Genomic DNA, 17,796 nt, shown 5'->3' with positions numbered 1-17,796 from the left:
TGTGATGGGCAGAATAGCTGTTTCTGTGCTTTATGAGATTGTAAATCACAAGGAGGTGATATTACACTGTTTCGAGGTCACACCTGGTGCAGAATAACCAAGCTCTTTACATTTTAGAAATCAAACTCAAATTGGGTGATTTGTGGAGAGCACCTCCAATCAGTCCGCAGGAGTGACCATCAGTTTGATGTTGCCAGTTACTTTAATTCTCCATCCCTACTCCTACTCTCAAGATGAGATTTCAGCCTGTGAGAAAAGATATCGGAGGAGAGCCTGGGACTATTCTCTCTGTAGTTTGGAAGAATGAATGGTGATCTTATAAAAACATCAGGAAGCTGTTGGGTGTTCTTTAAGCATGTGATGTCAGATGTGGTTGTACTTGCTAATAGTTATAGCCTACATTGCCACCTTTTAATTATTAATGTTTCATTATATATTTTGTCAACAATAGATATTGCGATTGGAACACCCTTTGGAGGTGAGGACAGAAGAGGCAAAGTTCTGATCTACAATGGCCAAAGTACTGGATTAAATTCCAAGCCATCACAGGTCCTGGAGGGTTTGTGGGCTTCTCAATCAATGCCTTCTGGATTTGGTTTTACTCTACGAGGAGGATCGGACATAGATGACAATGAGTACCCAGGTATGAACTATCTTAACGTATATTTTGTATAATTACTAAAATATTGCTTGTCTTCCATCCATATAATGGGATCTCAATGGAAATTTTGAATAGCCATTAATATCTGGTAGAGAACATGCTGCGAATGCACATGAGGTGTGCATTATATCAATAATTAGATAACACGTATGAGTCAGCATGTTAGGAGCTGGTGAGCAGTTTGATTTTTATGCTTCTGACTTAACTTTGTTAATGTCTTATGTTTGGAAGATCTTGAATATCTCAGCATCCCTTTTGTTTGCTTTTAGAGATGTTACTGGCAGTCAAAGCCCTTTACCAGCATTGTGTTTGTAATTGTATTTCTGGCATTGGAGGCCCTGCCTTTGGGCACTTAGCAGGAACACACAAAGGTATTCTAACTCCATTAGATTGACAGCATCACATTCCCAATAATTTATTTATGCTGCATTGGGCAAAGCAATCCAACGGACACATCTCATGCTGATCACTTGATTCTTCTGAAGATAGAGCAAGCCAATGAATTCATTAAATACTTGTTCCAGTAAAGTTATGAATAGTAATACTGCTTATATGGAATATAATTGAACATTACTTTTGTTTTTCCATTTGCTGCCTTTCCAATAATTTTAATGTGCTTCAGTGCTGTGGGTTTATCCAGATAAATATAAATCATTAACAATCAGCAAATTTAATTTGATCAGCACAAAGATGTCACGATTGTAATCATAGAGTCATAGAGTCATGGAGTCATAGAGTCATAGAGTCATGGAGTCATAGAGTCATAGAGTCATGGAGTCATAGAGTCATGGAGTCATAGAGTCATAGAGTCATGGAGTCATAGAGTCATAGAGTCATGGAGTCATAGAGTCATAGAGTCATAGAGTCATGGAGTCATGGAGTCATAGAGTGATGGAGTCATGGAGTCATAGAGTCATGGAGTCATAGAGTCATGGAGTCATAGAGTCATAGAGTCATAGAGTCATGGAGTCATAGAGTCATAGAGTCATGGAGTCATAGAGTCATAGAGTCATGGAGTCATAGAGTCATAGAGTCATAGAGTCATGGAGTCATGGAGTCATAGAGTGATGGAGTCATGGAGTCATGGAGTCATAGAGTCATGGAGTCATAGAGTCATAGAGTCATGGAGTCATGGAGTCATAGAGTGATGGAGTCATGGAGTCATAAGTCATGGAGTAATAGAGTCATGGAGTCATAGAGTGATGGAGTCATGGAGTCATAGAGTCATGGAGTCATAGAGTCATAGAGTCATAGAGTCATGGAGTCATAGTGTCATAGAGTCATGGAGTCATGGAGTCATGGAGTCATGGAGTCATGGAGTCATGGAGTCATGGAGTCATGGAGTCATAGAGTCATGGAGTCATGGAGTCATGGAGTCATAGAGTCATGGAGTCATGGAGTCATAGAGTGATGGAGTCATGGAGTCATGGAGTCATGGAGTCATAGAGTCATGGAGGCATAGAGTCATAGAGTCATAGAGTCATAGAGTCATGGAGTCATAGAGTCATGGAGTCATGGAGTCATAGAGTCATGGAGTCATGGAGTCATGGAGTCATAGAGTCATAGAGTCATAGAGTCATGGAGTCATAGAGTCATGGAGTCATAGAGTCATAGAGTCATAGAGTCATGGAGTCATAGAGTCATAGAGTCATGGAGTCATAGTGTCATAGAGTCATGGAGTCATGGAGTCATGGAGTCATGGAGTCATGGAGTCATGGAGTCATAGAGTCATGGAGTCATGGAGTCATAGAGTCATAGAGTCATGGAGTCATGGAGTCATAGAGTCATAGAGTCATAGAGTCATGGAGTCATGGAGTCATAGAGTCATGGAGTCATAGAGTCATAGAGTCATAGAGTCATGGAGTCATAGAGTGATGGAGTCATGGAGTCATAAGTCATGGAGTAATAGAGTCATGGAGTCATAGAGTGATGGAGTCATGGAGTCATAGAGTCATGGAGTCATAGAGTCATAGAGTCATAGAGTCATGGAGTCATAGTGTCATAGAGTCATGGAGTCATGGAGTCATAGAGTGATGGAGTCATGGAGTCATGGAGTCATAGAGTCATGGAGTCATGGAGTCATAGAGTCATGGAGTCATGGAGTCATGGAGTCATAGAGTCATGGAGTCATGGAGTCATAGAGTCATAGAGTCATGGAGTCATGGAGTCATGGAGTCATAGAGTCATAGAATCATGGAGTCATGGAGTCATAGAGTCATAGAGTCATGGAGTCATGGAGTCATAGAGTCATAGAGTCATGGAGTCATGGAGTCATAGAGTCATGGAGTCATGGAGTCATAGAGTCATGGAGTAATGGAGTAATGGAGTCATAGAGTCATGGAGTCATGGAGTCATAGAGTCATGGAGTCATGGAGTCATAGAGTGATGGAGTCATGGAGTCATGGAGTCATAGAGTCATGGAGTCATGGAATCATAGAGTCATGGAGTCATAGAGTCATAGAGTTATGGAGTCATAGAGTCATGGAGTCATAGAGTCATGGAGTCATGGAGTCATGGAGTCATAGAGTCATAGAGTCATGGAGTCACGGAGTCACGATTGTATCATAGAGTCATAGAGTCATGGAGTTGGACAATGATAGAAACAACCTTTTCACACATTATGTTCATGACACCTACAAATTCTTTCAAAACTAATCTTACTTGCATTAATTCCCTATCCTTTCTTGCCTTGCTCATTTAGGTAAGTTGCCTTCTGAGTGTTGTTACTGTTCCAGCCTCCACCAGCTCTGTTGGCAGCTCTTTCCATATATCAGCTTCTCTTTGCATGAAAGGTTATCCCCTCAGATGTCCTTTAAATCTTCCTTCTCTCACTTAACACTTATGCTCTCTATTTTTAGATACCTTAACCACAGGAAACAGACTCTTGCTCCCTACCCTATCTATACCTCATCATTTTATTTAGCTCTATGATGTCACCTCTTTGCCTTATTGGCTCCAGGGAAAACAGACCCAGGCTAACCAATCTTTTTCTGATAACTCAAGCCCTCCAATTCAGGTAACATCCTTGTGATTTTTTTTCTGCACCCACTCCAACTTAGTCACATCCTTTCTATTGTGTGGTGATAAGAATGTACACACTGCTCCAAGTGTTTTGTACAACTGTAACATGATGTCCTCCCACAACAGCTCTGAAAGACTTCATCTGGTAATAAAGCATTATCCAAGCATGTTTAAAAAAGATTAATGTGAGGTGATAATACTTTTCTGATGTAGACAGAACTGAACCACGTTTATTTTGTAGTTGATTTTCCCCTCACAGACATTGTTTGTAATTATTGTTGATACTGAATTATGTAATGCGTTAAAACCTGGGATGTTTATTCACCCTCTGAAGAATTAATTTTCAAGTCAAGTCGCGTTTATTTGTCGTTCATACCATAAACCTTGCAGTGTACTGTGAAAACGAGATAGCGTTTCTCTGGACTGTCAAGCTGATTATTTACATGGATAAATCACCTTATAAACAATTTTTATAAATAACATATCACTCATAAAATATCATGTTACATATGCTAGCCCTGTGTTTCCGGAGTTCAGAAGCCTCACGGCTTGAGGGAAAAAGCTGACTTGTAATTTGGTTGTGACAACCCGAATGCTTCAGTACCTCTTCCTGGATGGCAGGAGGGAGAACAGATTGCAGGAGGGGTGTGTGGAGTCCTTCACAATGTTTATGGCTTTCTGCAAACAACAGCAATTATAAATCTCCAGCATGGCAGGGAGAGAGACCCCAATAATCCCCTCAGCAATCTTGACTATCCACCACACGGACGCATTCTGGGATGGTACAGTTCCTGAACCAGGCGGTGATTCAGTTACATAGGATGCTCTCAATGCATCCCCTGTAGAATGTAGAGAGGGTGGAGGGTGGGAGGTGAACTTTCCTCATTCTCCACAGGAAATAAAGGTGTTGTTTGGCCTTCTTGGCAATGGATCTGGTGTTGGAGGATTAGGAGAGATTCTCTGCCAGGTCCACGCCAAGGAATTTGGTGCTCTTGACTACCTCAACAGTGAAGCCATCGATGGTCAGTGGAGAATTGTCCCTCCAAGCTCTCCTGAAGTCGACCACCATCTCCTTTGCCTTGTTGACATTCCGGTGTAGGTTGTTGTCTCAGCACCAGTCTGTTAGTGATTTCACCTTCTTTCAGTAAGCTGACTCCTCTTTCTTGCAAAGTCTGACGATTAATGTTTGCATTTTTCCTGTTAGTCAATGTTTTTTGGAAACAATAGTGAAAAGAGCTCAAATTATATGATTATAATCTATTACTGAGTTTAACAGCTGCACTTGTGATTATTATAGCTAATGCGTAATCAGAAATTCAATGAAAAATTGAGTCCATGGTTTAGGGTGATATGGTTGGAGTAGCGGTTAGTGCAACGTGTTTACAGCGCCAGCATTTGGGACCTGGTTTCGAATCCCATTGCTGTCTATAAGCAATTTGTACATTCTCCCCGTGTCTGCGTGGGTTTTCCCCAGGGGCTTCGGTTTCCTGCCACCGTTTGAAAAGTACCAGGGTGTAGGTCAAGCGGGTGTAATTGAGCAACACAGGCTCATGGGCCGAAATGGCCTGTCATCATGCTATAGGCCTAAATTTTAAAACGTAAAAATTAAAAATTTAATTTAAAACTTTTTGTTTCAGAAAGCTTGATTTAGGGTGATTTTGTATCATGTTGATTGTTATTGAAATTGATTTTCTTGAGGAGTTCAAAAATTTGTAACCATTGGTCTTTTTGCAGTATTACATTGAACATAGAACAGCACCACACGGAAACAGACCCCACGAGATCTGAACCAAATTTAACTAATCCCAAATGCCTCACGTGATCCCAATCCCTCCATTCCCTGTATGTTTATTTGCCTGTCTAAATGCCTCTTGAACGTCACTGCCATATCTGCTTCCACCAACTTCTTATGACTCTCCTTCCTTCTCTCACCTTAAAGGTTTCTCTGTTTACTATTTGACCTTCTCACCCTGTGAAAAATGTTGACTATCTACCCAATGCACACATCTGGTATGATTGTAAACTTGCATTACGTTTCTCCTTAGCCTTTAATGCTCCAGAGAAATCATTCAGGTTTGACCAACTTCTTATATTTAATACACTCTAATATTAGCTGAACAACTTCCTCTTTCTAAAGCCTCCTCCTCCTTTCTGTAATGTATCAACCAGAACTGGACACAATACTCCAAAAGTGACATAACCAAAAGTTTTTTTTTACGGCTGTACGTGACTTCTTGATTTTCTCTCAATACCCTAACTATTGTGACAGAGTATTTTGAGGTGGCTTGGGAGGAATTGTTAGAGCAGCTTGCACTCACACATTTTAAAACATAATTTTTGCAGAGTTCTTTTTGCAAAGGAGCAACAAAGTAGCAACATTTAGTAGCTGGCCTGGGAGAGCAAGTGATCTTTGCAGGCAGGCAAGAAGAGTTTTGCTCTCAGAGAGGGAGGGTGTGAAACAGAGAGAGAAGGAGTCACAGAAATAAGTTCCAGAGGGACAAGCTGGCAAACTTTGGAAGGCTGCCTGGTCAAAGGAGAAGACTGGCAGTCTGAAAGATGACCTGAAATAAAGAAGATCAACTGGAGAACCCTGAAGGGGGCAAGTTTCGTTAACAAGACTGATTGAGAAGGATTCAGTTGCAGATGTCCTGGAAAAGGAATCTCTCTCTGAAAACCAGCAAGAACCCTCCTGAGTGGTTACCATTTGCCTGTTAAGCACCAAAGACTGGTGAACTTTGTTAATGCTAACTTCTGTGCACAGAACAAGAATTGCCTGCAACCATTGAGATTGAACTGTGATCCAAAGTACTTTTCTAATCTTAAATATACATTACACATACCTGCGCTTAGTATTGGGGGGTGGGGGGAAGGATTAAGTAGCTAGGTAGGTTAAGCAATAAGTTAAAGTTTAATTCTGTTTTCTTGTTCAAATATAATTAAAAACTTTTGTTTAAGTAACCCTGTGTTGTGGTTCATATCTATTGCTGCTGGGTTTTGGGGTCCTCTGGACTCCATAACACTAATGAAGGCAAGCATCTGAACCTCTTCTTTACCACACTGTCTACTTGTGGTGCCACTTTTGGGGTGATATGTACTTGTACCCCATGTTCCTGTACCTCAATGCTCCTAGGGGTTTTGGCATTTGCAGTAAACTCCATTTCTCTGCTCATATCTCCAACTCATCTCTATGTTTGACAAGAGGTTGCCAAATGGCAACTCACAAATAATGGCATCGAGACAGCATAATTGGCATAGCTGTTAGCGTAATGCATTTACAATGCCAGTGACCTGGACAGGGGATCGTGTCCTGTGCCGTTTGTAAGGAGCTTGTACGTTCTCCCCCTGTCTGCGTGTGTTTTCCCTGGGGGCCCTGGTTTCCTCCCACTTTTTGAAACATACAGAGGGTGTAAGTTAATTGGGTGTAAATGGGTGGCACTGACTTGTGGGCCAAAATGGCCTGTTTCTATGATGCATGTCTAAATTATATTAACAAGTCCTCTGGAATATACACCAGCCCTGCTGAAATCCAAAAACTCATTCTTGAAGGACTTCAGAAATAAATCCAAAATCTCTTTGCTCACATCTCAGATGACAAGGATATATATTCTCTCTAGATTTTTAACCCCACCCCCACCCTGACCTGTCTCTCCACCTCTCCCACTTTCTGTGTCCAATACCCTTTCACCTCTTGGCCTCTTCCCAGCTTCTACCCCACCTCACCTCCCTTTACCTTTTCCCATTGATAAACTTAGTATCACCCTTCCATCTTTTGTCTCGATAAAGGGTCCTGACCCAAAACATTGGCCGACCACTTCTACCCATTGATGCTGCCTGGCCCGCTGAGACCCTTCAGCTTATTTTTTGTCAATATTCCAGCATCTGTGTTTTTCTCTGTTTTTTTTTCATCTCCATCTCATGTTAACTGAGAATCTAATCATTGGGTTTACAATGCAACCAATCTCAGTAATGACCATAGCTCAACAGGAATATTTTACTAATAGCAAGCCCTTAAGGAGCATTGGTATGCAGAAAACTGAGGCTTCTTGGGGTGCAAGAACATAACTTTCTGAAAGTGACAACACAAGCAGATAGGATGGTAAAGTAGGATAATGACGCACTTGCCTTTTGGATGGTGCATTGAGTATTGTAGTTATCAAGTCATGTTATAGCTTTATAAAATTCTAGAAGAAAACAATCTCCTTGAGGAACTCAGTGAGTTGAGTAACTCAGCGAGTTGAGTAACGTCAGTGGGAGAGGAATAATGGCCAATGTTTCCATCAAGCCTGACTGTGTAGAGGTGAAGGAGCCAATATAATGAGGACTGGGTGGGAGGTGGTTGGACAGCGGCCAGTGGGGGGGATTGATGACCAGGGAGGGGTAAAGGATGACTGACAGATGAGGAAGCAGAGGCAGTGCCGGACCATAAAACAAGGATAAAGAGAGTTAGGTGAAGGAAGATCAGATATATAGGGTGGAGTTAGAAATGGCTATGGGGCGCTGACAAGTGAAGACAAAAACTACCTATGTTGGAATCTGATTATGAGAGGAAGTGAAATGAAAGATATTGGAGGACATTTTAATGATCTATGTGCATGGACCAAATGTTTCTTTGGACCTTCACTGTTTCTACTTTTCATCATTTATGAAGTATATAATTCTCTGTGTTTTAGATTTAAAGTACGTGAACACACATTTGCCTGTTTTACCCATTTTCCTTACTCTATCAACATTTCTTTGTGATATACTTCCATTCGTATCACTTCAATGCCACTCATTACTTATGTTAGAAAGATAGAAAGAGTTCAGAGAAGATTGACTAGGATGTTCAAAGTTCAGGAACTGTGGGAGGCACGACTGACTTAGTGGTTAGTGTGATGCTTTTATAACGCCAGCGAATGGGACCAGTGTTCGAATTCTGCGCTGTCTGTAACGAGTATGTACGTTCTCCCCGTGTCTGCGTGGGTTTTCCCTTGGAGCTCCGGTTTCCTCCAACCGTTTGAAACGTACTGGGGGTGTAGGTTAAATGTGCGTTAATTGGGCAGCGCAAACTTGTGGACTGAAATGACCTGTCACCATGTTGTGTGTCTAAATTTAAAAAAAATAATTTGTAAAATTTAAACTGAGTTACAGGGAAAGGTTAAACAAGTTAGGACTTTATTCTCTGAAGAATGAGGGGAGATTTGAAGTATTAAAATTATGAGGGGATAGACAGAGTAAATGTAGGTGGACTGTTTCCACTAAGGGTAGATGAGACAAACCAGAGGACATGGATTAAGGGTGAAATGGGAAAGGTTTAGGGGGAACATGAGGGAGGGAAACTTCTTCACACAGAGAGTGGTGGGGATGTGGAACTAGCTCCCAGTTGAAGTGGTAAATTTAAGAGGAATTTGGACAGGTACATGAATGGGAGAGGTATGGAGGGCTATGACTGGATGCAGGGCAGTGGGACTAGGCAAAATAAATGGTTCATCACAGACTAGAAGGGCCAAAGGGGTCTGTTTCTGTGCTATAATGCTCGATGGTTCCATGGTTCTAAAGGTGAAGGACAACTGGTACCAATTGCGGGGGTGGAAGAGATGGAGGAGGGGGGTGGGGGGGAGGTGGCAGGGTTGCTTAAAAAGGATAGAACAAGATGGGAAGGGGAATAAGAATGGGTGGTGGCTGCATGGGAGTGGTTGGGAAAGGAGACAAAAGTAGGGGCAGGGAAGGTTGGAACAGAAGTGGCTCAGAAGAAGAGAGAGAATACTCAATTCCCGAAATTGGAAAATTCATTGTTGGACTGCAGATTGCCCAGCTATGAAACCATAGTTGGGCTACATTTGGACTATTGTGAACAGTTCTAGTTGCTGCATTTCAGGAAAAATGTGGAGGTGCATCAGGATATTGCCTCGATTATAGTGAATGGTCAATCTTTTTCCCAGGGTGGAGAGGTCAAATACAACAGAGCATAGATTTAGGACGAGAACTGAAAAGTTTAAAGGATGTACAAGGCAAGATTTTTTTACACTGAGAATGGTGGCCAGCTTGTAACCCCTGCTATGAGTGGGGCAGTGGTTGCAAGGGCAGTGGCAGCAGATTTGATGGTGATGTTTAAAAGGCCTTCAGATAATCATATGAACAGGCAGGTGGGGTTAGTTTAATTGGGCATTGTGTTCAGCACAGATTTTGTGGGTCGAAGGGCCTGTGTCTATGAAGGAAAGCCCATTAAAAAAATTCTGTTGAAGGCTGAAATTTTCTCACTTAGTTCCTGGCTACATTTCATGAATTCCAGTCCAGCAAGTTTTCTTTCCAGCTGTGTCTCTGAAGAGAGCTACTAATCTGAAAAAATACAAAATATTTTTCACTTTCATCTTTCCATATGTTCACATAAACACATCATGGTTTGCAATTAAATTGAAATAAATGGTTATCGCATTACTTAGCCCAATGCAGGAAATTCTACGAAGTAGACCCTAAAAATAGCCACAAAGGAGATTGTAAAACCTGTATTTCTCTGGTCGAGTTATCTGGTGTAAATTATAATAATTCTCACCAGTGATTTCCTTCCATTAGCAAAGGTATCCATGGGTTTATAATTTATTTTTATTGTCATTCAATCTAGTTTTCTCTATTTGAAAAGTTTTCCTATATTACAAGAAAGATTGTGGTTCAGAAATATTGTGGGATATGATATCCTGAGGATGATGGAAGTGTAATATAAGTTTGAAGATTTAAATATAAATTTAGTTTCATATAATTTCACTTTTCTCAGTTTTTCATCAGTAAAAAACACATCAGGTCTTTGTAATGATCTTTAATCCTTCTGTTATCATCATCCATTCATCATTAGGGAAATGTCAACAAGAATGAAAGAGTGCAAAGAAGATTTACAAGGATTTACAAGGCTTGTGGAGCTGAGTTATAGGCATAGGTTAAATAGATTAGGTCTTCCTGACACGTAGGAGAATGAGGGGAGAATGAGAAGATACTCAAAATTATAAGATAAGGTGACTTTTCCCACAGAGGTTAGGTGAACAAGAACTCGAGGACATGGGTTAAAGGGTGAAAGGTGAAATGTTTAAAGAGAACATTAGGGGGAACTTCTTCACACAGAGAATGCTGAAAGTGTGGAACAAGCTGCCAGCTGAAGTGAAGAATGTGGGTTCCATTTTGACAGTTAAGAACAATTTAGATAAGTACATAGATTGGAAGGGTTTAGGGGTTATGGTCTGGGTGCAATTCTATGGGACTCTGCAGAATAATTGTTCAGCATTGTCTAGATGTGTCAAAGGGCCCGTTTCAGTGCTGAAGAGCTCTCTGGTACTATTAACAACTATTTACTGTACTCCCAATCAACAACAAAGATCGATGAGGTTACCTTTTCTCACTTTAAGCAATAAATTGTGAAAAATAATTACACTTTCACCATTTGTAGTTTCTGGATGCCCAAAACATAATATTTAGTGAGGCACTTTTGAACTGACATTGTAATGTTGCAAACCTGGCAGTGAAATCATTTGGACTGAAACAGAGAACTTTATTTGCAGCAAGTTTCCACAGAGATTAAAGAGTGATCTGATAATCAGCATGGAAATGTGTCTGAGGGATATATGTCACCACTGCAGAGATCTCTCCTATTGTTCTTTGTTTTTTTAATTTTTTTTTTCACACTATGAACCATACTGACCAAAGTACACACAAACATTTCCCTCCTGAATATACACAGTGTCATTTTCTCCCCTCTTCCCCCCTCCCTCCTTCACCACCCCCCTCCCCACCCACTCAACAATCAACATATATGATACATTAAACCCATTAAACAATGTCCTCACACAATGAAAATAAACAAGAAATTTGTGTCATCTACTTTTACATACCGGGTCCGTTCATTTCGTCTTCTCCTTCTGTCATTTTAGGCGGTGGAGGTCCGCGGTAGGACTTCTCTGTTGTGTTCCATGTACGGTTCTCAAATTTGTTCGAATACTGTGATGTTATTTCTTAAATTATATGTTATTTTTTTCCAGTGGAATACATTTATTCATTTCTATGTACCATTGCTGTATTCTCAGACTATCTTCTAATTTCCAGGTTGACATAATACATTTTTTTGCTACAGCTAAGGTTATCATAATAAATCTTTTTTGTGCTCCATCCAAATCGAGTCCAAGTTCTTTACTTCTTAGAATGGAAGAGAAAAGGGATCAAAAGAATAGAAAATTGTTTTTCAGGAAATAAATTATTATCTTTTGAACAAAAGAAGGACAAATATGGTATAACTCACGGTACAATGTTTGCATACCACCAACTGAAAACCTACTTGAAGGACAAGTTGGGAAGCAGACTGAGGTTACCAGAAGGAAGCAATTTTGAATATGTGATTACAGACACAATGATAATTAAAAGATTTATTACAAACATGTACATCACATGTACAGAATGGATGCAGATGGGATGTTTCCAATGATGGGAAAATCCAGAACCCGGAGCCATGGTTTGAGGATAATAGGCAAACCATTTAGGACCGAGATGAGGAGGAATTTCTTTACCCAGAGGGTGGTGAATCTGTGGAATTCATTGCCACAGAGGGCATTAGAGGCAGGTTCATTAAATATATTTAAGAGGGAATTAGATATATTTCTTCAGTATAAGGGTATTAAAGGTTACAGAGAGAAGGCGGGGACGGGGTACTGAACTTTAAGATCAGCCATGATCTCGTTGAATGGCGGAGCAGGCTCGAAGGGTCGAATGACCTACTCCTGCTCCTATCTTCTATGTTTCTATGTTTCAAACTGCAAGAGAAAGAGAACGAAGAAACAAGCTGTAAACCCAAACAAAAATGGGAACAAGATCTAAACATAAAGATAAAGAATGAAATATGGGAAAAGCTATGCTCCAGAACTATGAGAAATACAATAAACACAAGGTTATGCATGATATAATATAATTGGTTACACAGGCTATACACCACACCCCAAAAGTTAAATAAATGGGATCCAACAGTATCAGACAGATGTTTTCGCTGTAAGAAGGAAACGGGAACAACAGTACATGCAATTTGGGCACGTGAGAAAGTGGAAAAGTTTTGGGAAGATCTAAATCAGGTATTAAATAAAATCACAAAAAGCATCGTACCAAAAAATCCTATTGTTCTTTGTTGAAGAACTGCAATGGGTGTTTATGTCCACCTTGGAAGGCAAGAGAGATTGACATATAAATGGCACACTCCCTTACAATGAAGCATTCATTCAGTTTAATAAGGAGAATGGTCCTAGCTTTTGTGCTCAGTGCCCCAGAGGGAAATTTGCAGATAAATAATAAATTCAAATATTTCCATTAACAAAATCTGATCAATTTCGGTCATTGAATGTTGACAAAATTAATTCTTTTTCCAAGTGTTATTAATGGTAGGTTAGTAAACATGGCCATTCTACGCCAGCATCCACAGGAATGGGTGAGAACTTGCTGGAAAACAATGATGCCATACACCAAAGTGCCAGAGAAACTCAACAGCTCACACAAAATCTATAGAAGTAAAAGGCAATCAAAGTTTTAGCTTAAACCCTTCCTTCATCAGCAATATGGAAAAAAGGGGAGGTAAAAGGGGAGGTGGGGAGGAGGGAGAAACGGGAAGTGGGAGAACAACATACTGGTGGATATGGGTGGAAGGGTAGAAGAGAAAGAAGCTGAAAAGTGATGGGGTGAGGGCAGAGAAGAGTAGTTCTGATAAGAGAAGAAAGGGAAGGAATGGGAGCTGTAGAAAAATAGGGGTAGGAAATAGGGAGGAAGAGGTCTGATGGAGAAGGAAGGGAAGGGTACACCCAATCTGTGTTTGGCCTCACTGATTTAGAGGAGGCCCACCGAATGCAGTAATTAGATTGGACAATGTAGATGAAAGTTCTCCTGCACCTGGTAGGTCTGTTTATGGCTCTAATGGATGGATTCAGGGATGTCTCTTCTGAGATTACCTAGTCCATTCTTCCTTCCCCACCCACCCTTTCACCCCCCCTCCCCCTTGAACCCCCTCACCACCTTAGGCACTTCCAAAGCTGTAACTGTAGAAAGAGCAAAACTTGTGCCTACATCTCCTCCTTCACCTCCAACCAGGTCCACAAATAGACCATCCAAGTGAGGTAGAACTTTACATGCACATCACCCCACCTAATTTACTGCATGTGGTGTACTTGGTGTGGTCTCCATTATACCAGTGAGACCAAACACAGATTGAACGACTACTTCACTGAACACCAACGGGTGTGTAGGTCTAAATTTGAGCTTCCTGTAGCCAGCCACTTTAACACCCCCAATCATCCCAAAGTGGTGTTTCTGTCCTTGGCCTCATCCATTGTTGGAATGAGACCAAACCCAAACTTGAGGAACAACACGTCATATTCTGTCTGGACAGCCTTAAACCTAATGGCATGAGCATTGATTTTTCTAATTTTGGGTAACCCTCACCCCTATTTGATTCCAGTGTTTCCATTTATTTGTTATCTACTGCACTTTTTTTCACTCTCTGGAGCTTTTCTTCTTTTCACAACTCTCCATTATCTCTCACACATTCTGTACCCTATACTTTCACTTCTGGGTCTCTCCCCCAGCTTCTTTCCCCCCTTTATATTTCACCTGATCTATCTTAGGTTCAGTCCTGAAATATTGACAAAAAATTTCCACCCATGGACACTGTCTGACCGGCTGAGTTCCTCCAACAGTTCTTTGACTGTTTTGTTGATTGTCATAGAATACAGCTTAGTTGGGTGTCAATATAATGGTGAGGGTACTTCTGCCAATTCCCATCCCCTTTGACCACCCATTATATGGCTGCCTTACGCCATGGATTGGGTAGTTTTAAGCAACAAGTCAAGATCGGGGAACCTGGGACCAGTAAATCCGTGCAGAAGTTAGCAGTGTGTTGCAGAGGCTTGTCATTGCCAGAGTTCTGTTGCTTTTAGATGTATGGTAAATTAATCAATTTTTTGAAGTAGAAGTGTTGAGTAAAATACTGGGAAAGCCACCAGATCTATTCTAAATAGCGTATTGGGATCTATAACATCTCCTGAACCTCTCAAGCAGACAAGTAGGAGCTTGGCATTGCTGCTCAACAGAGAAGTAATAGTTTTAGTGTTATTACAGACCCAAACTAGTCATCGAACAGTTGCTCCAATCCAGCCCATCATCCATTGCTTGAAATTGCAGGCTTACTTTTGATTTTTATGTGAAGTATCATCCCAAAAGAAGATTTGGATTTATCTTGTGTCTTTCAAGATCACTTTGTTATCATGCATCCAAAAATACACAAAATAATTCCTTTGTTTGTGCTGTAAAGGCACACAAATAGGTGTCACTAGTCCAACACCACTAGCATGATGAGAGAGTCCCTTCAGAGATAGTTTGTCACTTCCTCTGATGTCACTGCTTCCTGCACCCCCATAACCTCCTGTCCTGTCCAGTGGTGGACCCCAAGCTCCAGGTATCCACATCATCCTCCTTGGTCTCTCATTTTGAATCCCTGAAACAATAAGAAGGCTGTCAGTGCCTGAGGCTCTTTAGGAGCCTTGCTCGATTCCTGGTCCTGATAACTAGTTCACAGAAACTGGTCATCGGCAGCCCAGCTTGGTATGAGGACTTCATCCACTGAGCTCTGTGCTAGTCCACTGCTGAGGTTCCCCTCCCAGGTTTTTTGCTTGGGTCTGGGCTACTAATCCTAGCACCATCACCTTGGACACCAGACCACTGAGGCTCTTTGATGGAAAAATTGCTGGCAGTTTAAACCTCTACGGGGAGCTTCAGTTGGGATGACTGAGCAGTAGGACCGTGCCGTGGAGAAATGAATGACCACATCTCTGGTCCTTGCTCTGCCCAGGTCCACAACAGCAGTGGCTCTATTTTTACTGTAGTACTGCCATAACTAATATACACTGATTAGGGTTTTGCAGCTGATAGTCACAGCCTTTACAATAATAGCTCTTTTCCAAGAATAGGGGAATTGAAAACTCAAAGACATAGAATTAAGGTGAGAGGGTGAAGATTTAAGGGACCTGAAAGGCAACTTCTTACCACAGAGGGTGGTAGGTACATAGAATGAGCTGCCAGAGGAAGTGGGGGAAGTGCTGATTATTGTGACATTCAAAAAGACATTTGGCTAGTTATATGGCTAGGAAAGGTCTGGAGACACAAGACAAAATGGGCCAAAGGGCCTTGTTTCTGACTTCCGTGTCTCTAATTACAGTGCAAGAACCAGAAGGGCCATTTGCCTAAATTATGAAAAGTCATCTGAAGAACACTAGATTATAGGCTAGAAGTTCTTCTGCGTAGCAGTCGATTCTCAGTGACGCATGCATAAAATCAGCAGTTTCCAGATTGGAACATCTTGTGACCTTCCTTGGTCAAATTATGCCTCTCCCGAAACTCATCCAGACAATTCCATGTTTATTTTGCCTCTGAGATGCATGTATTTTTGCATGCAATGCTCTTTTAGATCTTTGTTTTTGTTATTATCATCTCTATATTACTGAAAATATAATTTATTCACAATAAATTATTTAAAAAACAAAAAAAGCGTTCAAGACTTTTCACATTAATAGTGTCAGTCATATCAATGCATTCTCATCAATCTACATTTCAAATTGTTCTTCTGTTTTAATTCAATATGGTACTATAATAGTCTTTTTTTCCTTCATGAAATAACTATTGGACTGCAGCAAGTAAGAATTTCAGTGCATAAGAGCATTGTACAATGTATATGACAATGAACATAATCATTCTGAGACATGCCTGACTTTGAGCACTAACCGGGTTCCAGCAAGATCCAACTCTTAACTCCTCTCTTTCAGTCCATATGCTCCCTCATTTAAGTGTCTGATCACTTGGGCCTTGACGTTTCTAAATTGTGTTGCAGTAGGCCTATAGCGGGAATGGTTATTGGTGCACTCCAAAATCTGACTTTATGGTGCTTCTCTGGTGACAGTTGAATTTCTAGGCCTATATGTTGATAAAGGAACAAAGATTTACCACAGGATTACTCAGTGGGATTTTTGACTTCAATCTGAGCAAGCAGACAATCTCACAGATCGCATCCCTCCTAAATGAATTGCTCACTCAACATGGCAACCTTCCCTCAGTCGTGCTCAGGAGGATCATTCGAGACTTTTGAACTCAAGTAATTTTGACAACGGTGAAAAAAATTAACATTCTTCTTCATTCAAAAGTTTCTCCTGTTTCAATGAAGACCGTTTCTGTGGTGATCACTCAATAACAAGATAAGCAGATGCCGTGTATCACCAAAAATTCAGGATTGTTTAATCAGTGAAAACAGAAGGTGCTGGAAAGAGACCATATTTGTGGAAAGAGAAGTCGAGTCAACATTTCAGGTTTGAGCCCCTTCATCAGAACTTGTGTTCTCATTGAGGGTCAAGCGTCTGAAGTGTCAACTGAGCTCTGCTTCCACAAATGCTACCTGGCCAGCTGAGTATTTCTAGTGATATTTTGATTTTATTTCAGATTTCCACCATCTGCATTTTGTTTTAAATTTTCATTTCTCATCTATATCAAGCCAATGTATCAATTTGCAGAAAGAGGAAGCCAAAGGTTTTGGTGATGTTATGAAGAGAGATAGTTGAATTTTGTTTGGTGTAAAAGCCTTGGATTGAGAGAGGTCCAGTCCATTTCTGCAGAGTTGAGATGAGTTATATTGGGCTGTCTTTGGATTAGTTTTCCTTTGCCAGAAGAGGCATATTCCAGTGGAGGAAGTATATAACCTGGCTGCTACCTTCTTCACAGAGAATGCAGCCAGTAACTAGACATACCTTTCTAATCTTCCATTCAAACTGGATATGATAATTCATTGGACTTCACCCAATATCATTTTAGGGCCATCGTGCAAATGTTATAAGATTATTTGTAGCTTTATTTGAATATTATAATAGAATTTAATAGACTACCAATGAACAATATGATGATTTAATATGTTAAATTATAATGTGGTTAATTTAGATAAAGAACTTAAACAATGAGAATGGTGATGTAATTCCAAATCAAAATAACATGCAACTTGGCGCACGGTTTGCAGTTCCCTCACAACTCTTACCGTTGTCCTTCTGGGTAGTCGAGGCTGCAGATTTGACATGTAACTCCCTTAT

The 17,796-nt window shown here is 40.7% G+C and overlaps 1 protein-coding gene across 2 annotated transcripts in view; it reads left to right on the top strand.

Annotated features, from left to right (window-relative positions):
- The window catches only part of itga8 (integrin, alpha 8), a 284,139-nt gene that overhangs the window by 88,391 nt on the left and 177,952 nt on the right, over positions 1-17,796 (top strand). For both annotated transcript variants that reach the window (XM_069914329.1, XM_069914330.1), the window contains exon 13: positions 452-643. In XM_069914329.1, the coding sequence (XP_069770430.1) occupies positions 452-643 (192 nt within the window). The remainder of the gene's footprint in view (positions 1-451; positions 644-17,796) is intronic.

Source organism: Narcine bancroftii, chromosome 1, assembly GCF_036971445.1.
Source record: "Narcine bancroftii isolate sNarBan1 chromosome 1, sNarBan1.hap1, whole genome shotgun sequence".
NCBI classification, from domain to species: Eukaryota; Metazoa; Chordata; class Chondrichthyes; order Torpediniformes; family Narcinidae; genus Narcine; species Narcine bancroftii.
The sequence above is the reverse complement of the archived record's forward strand: the minus strand, read 5'-3'. Positions and strand labels throughout refer to the sequence as shown.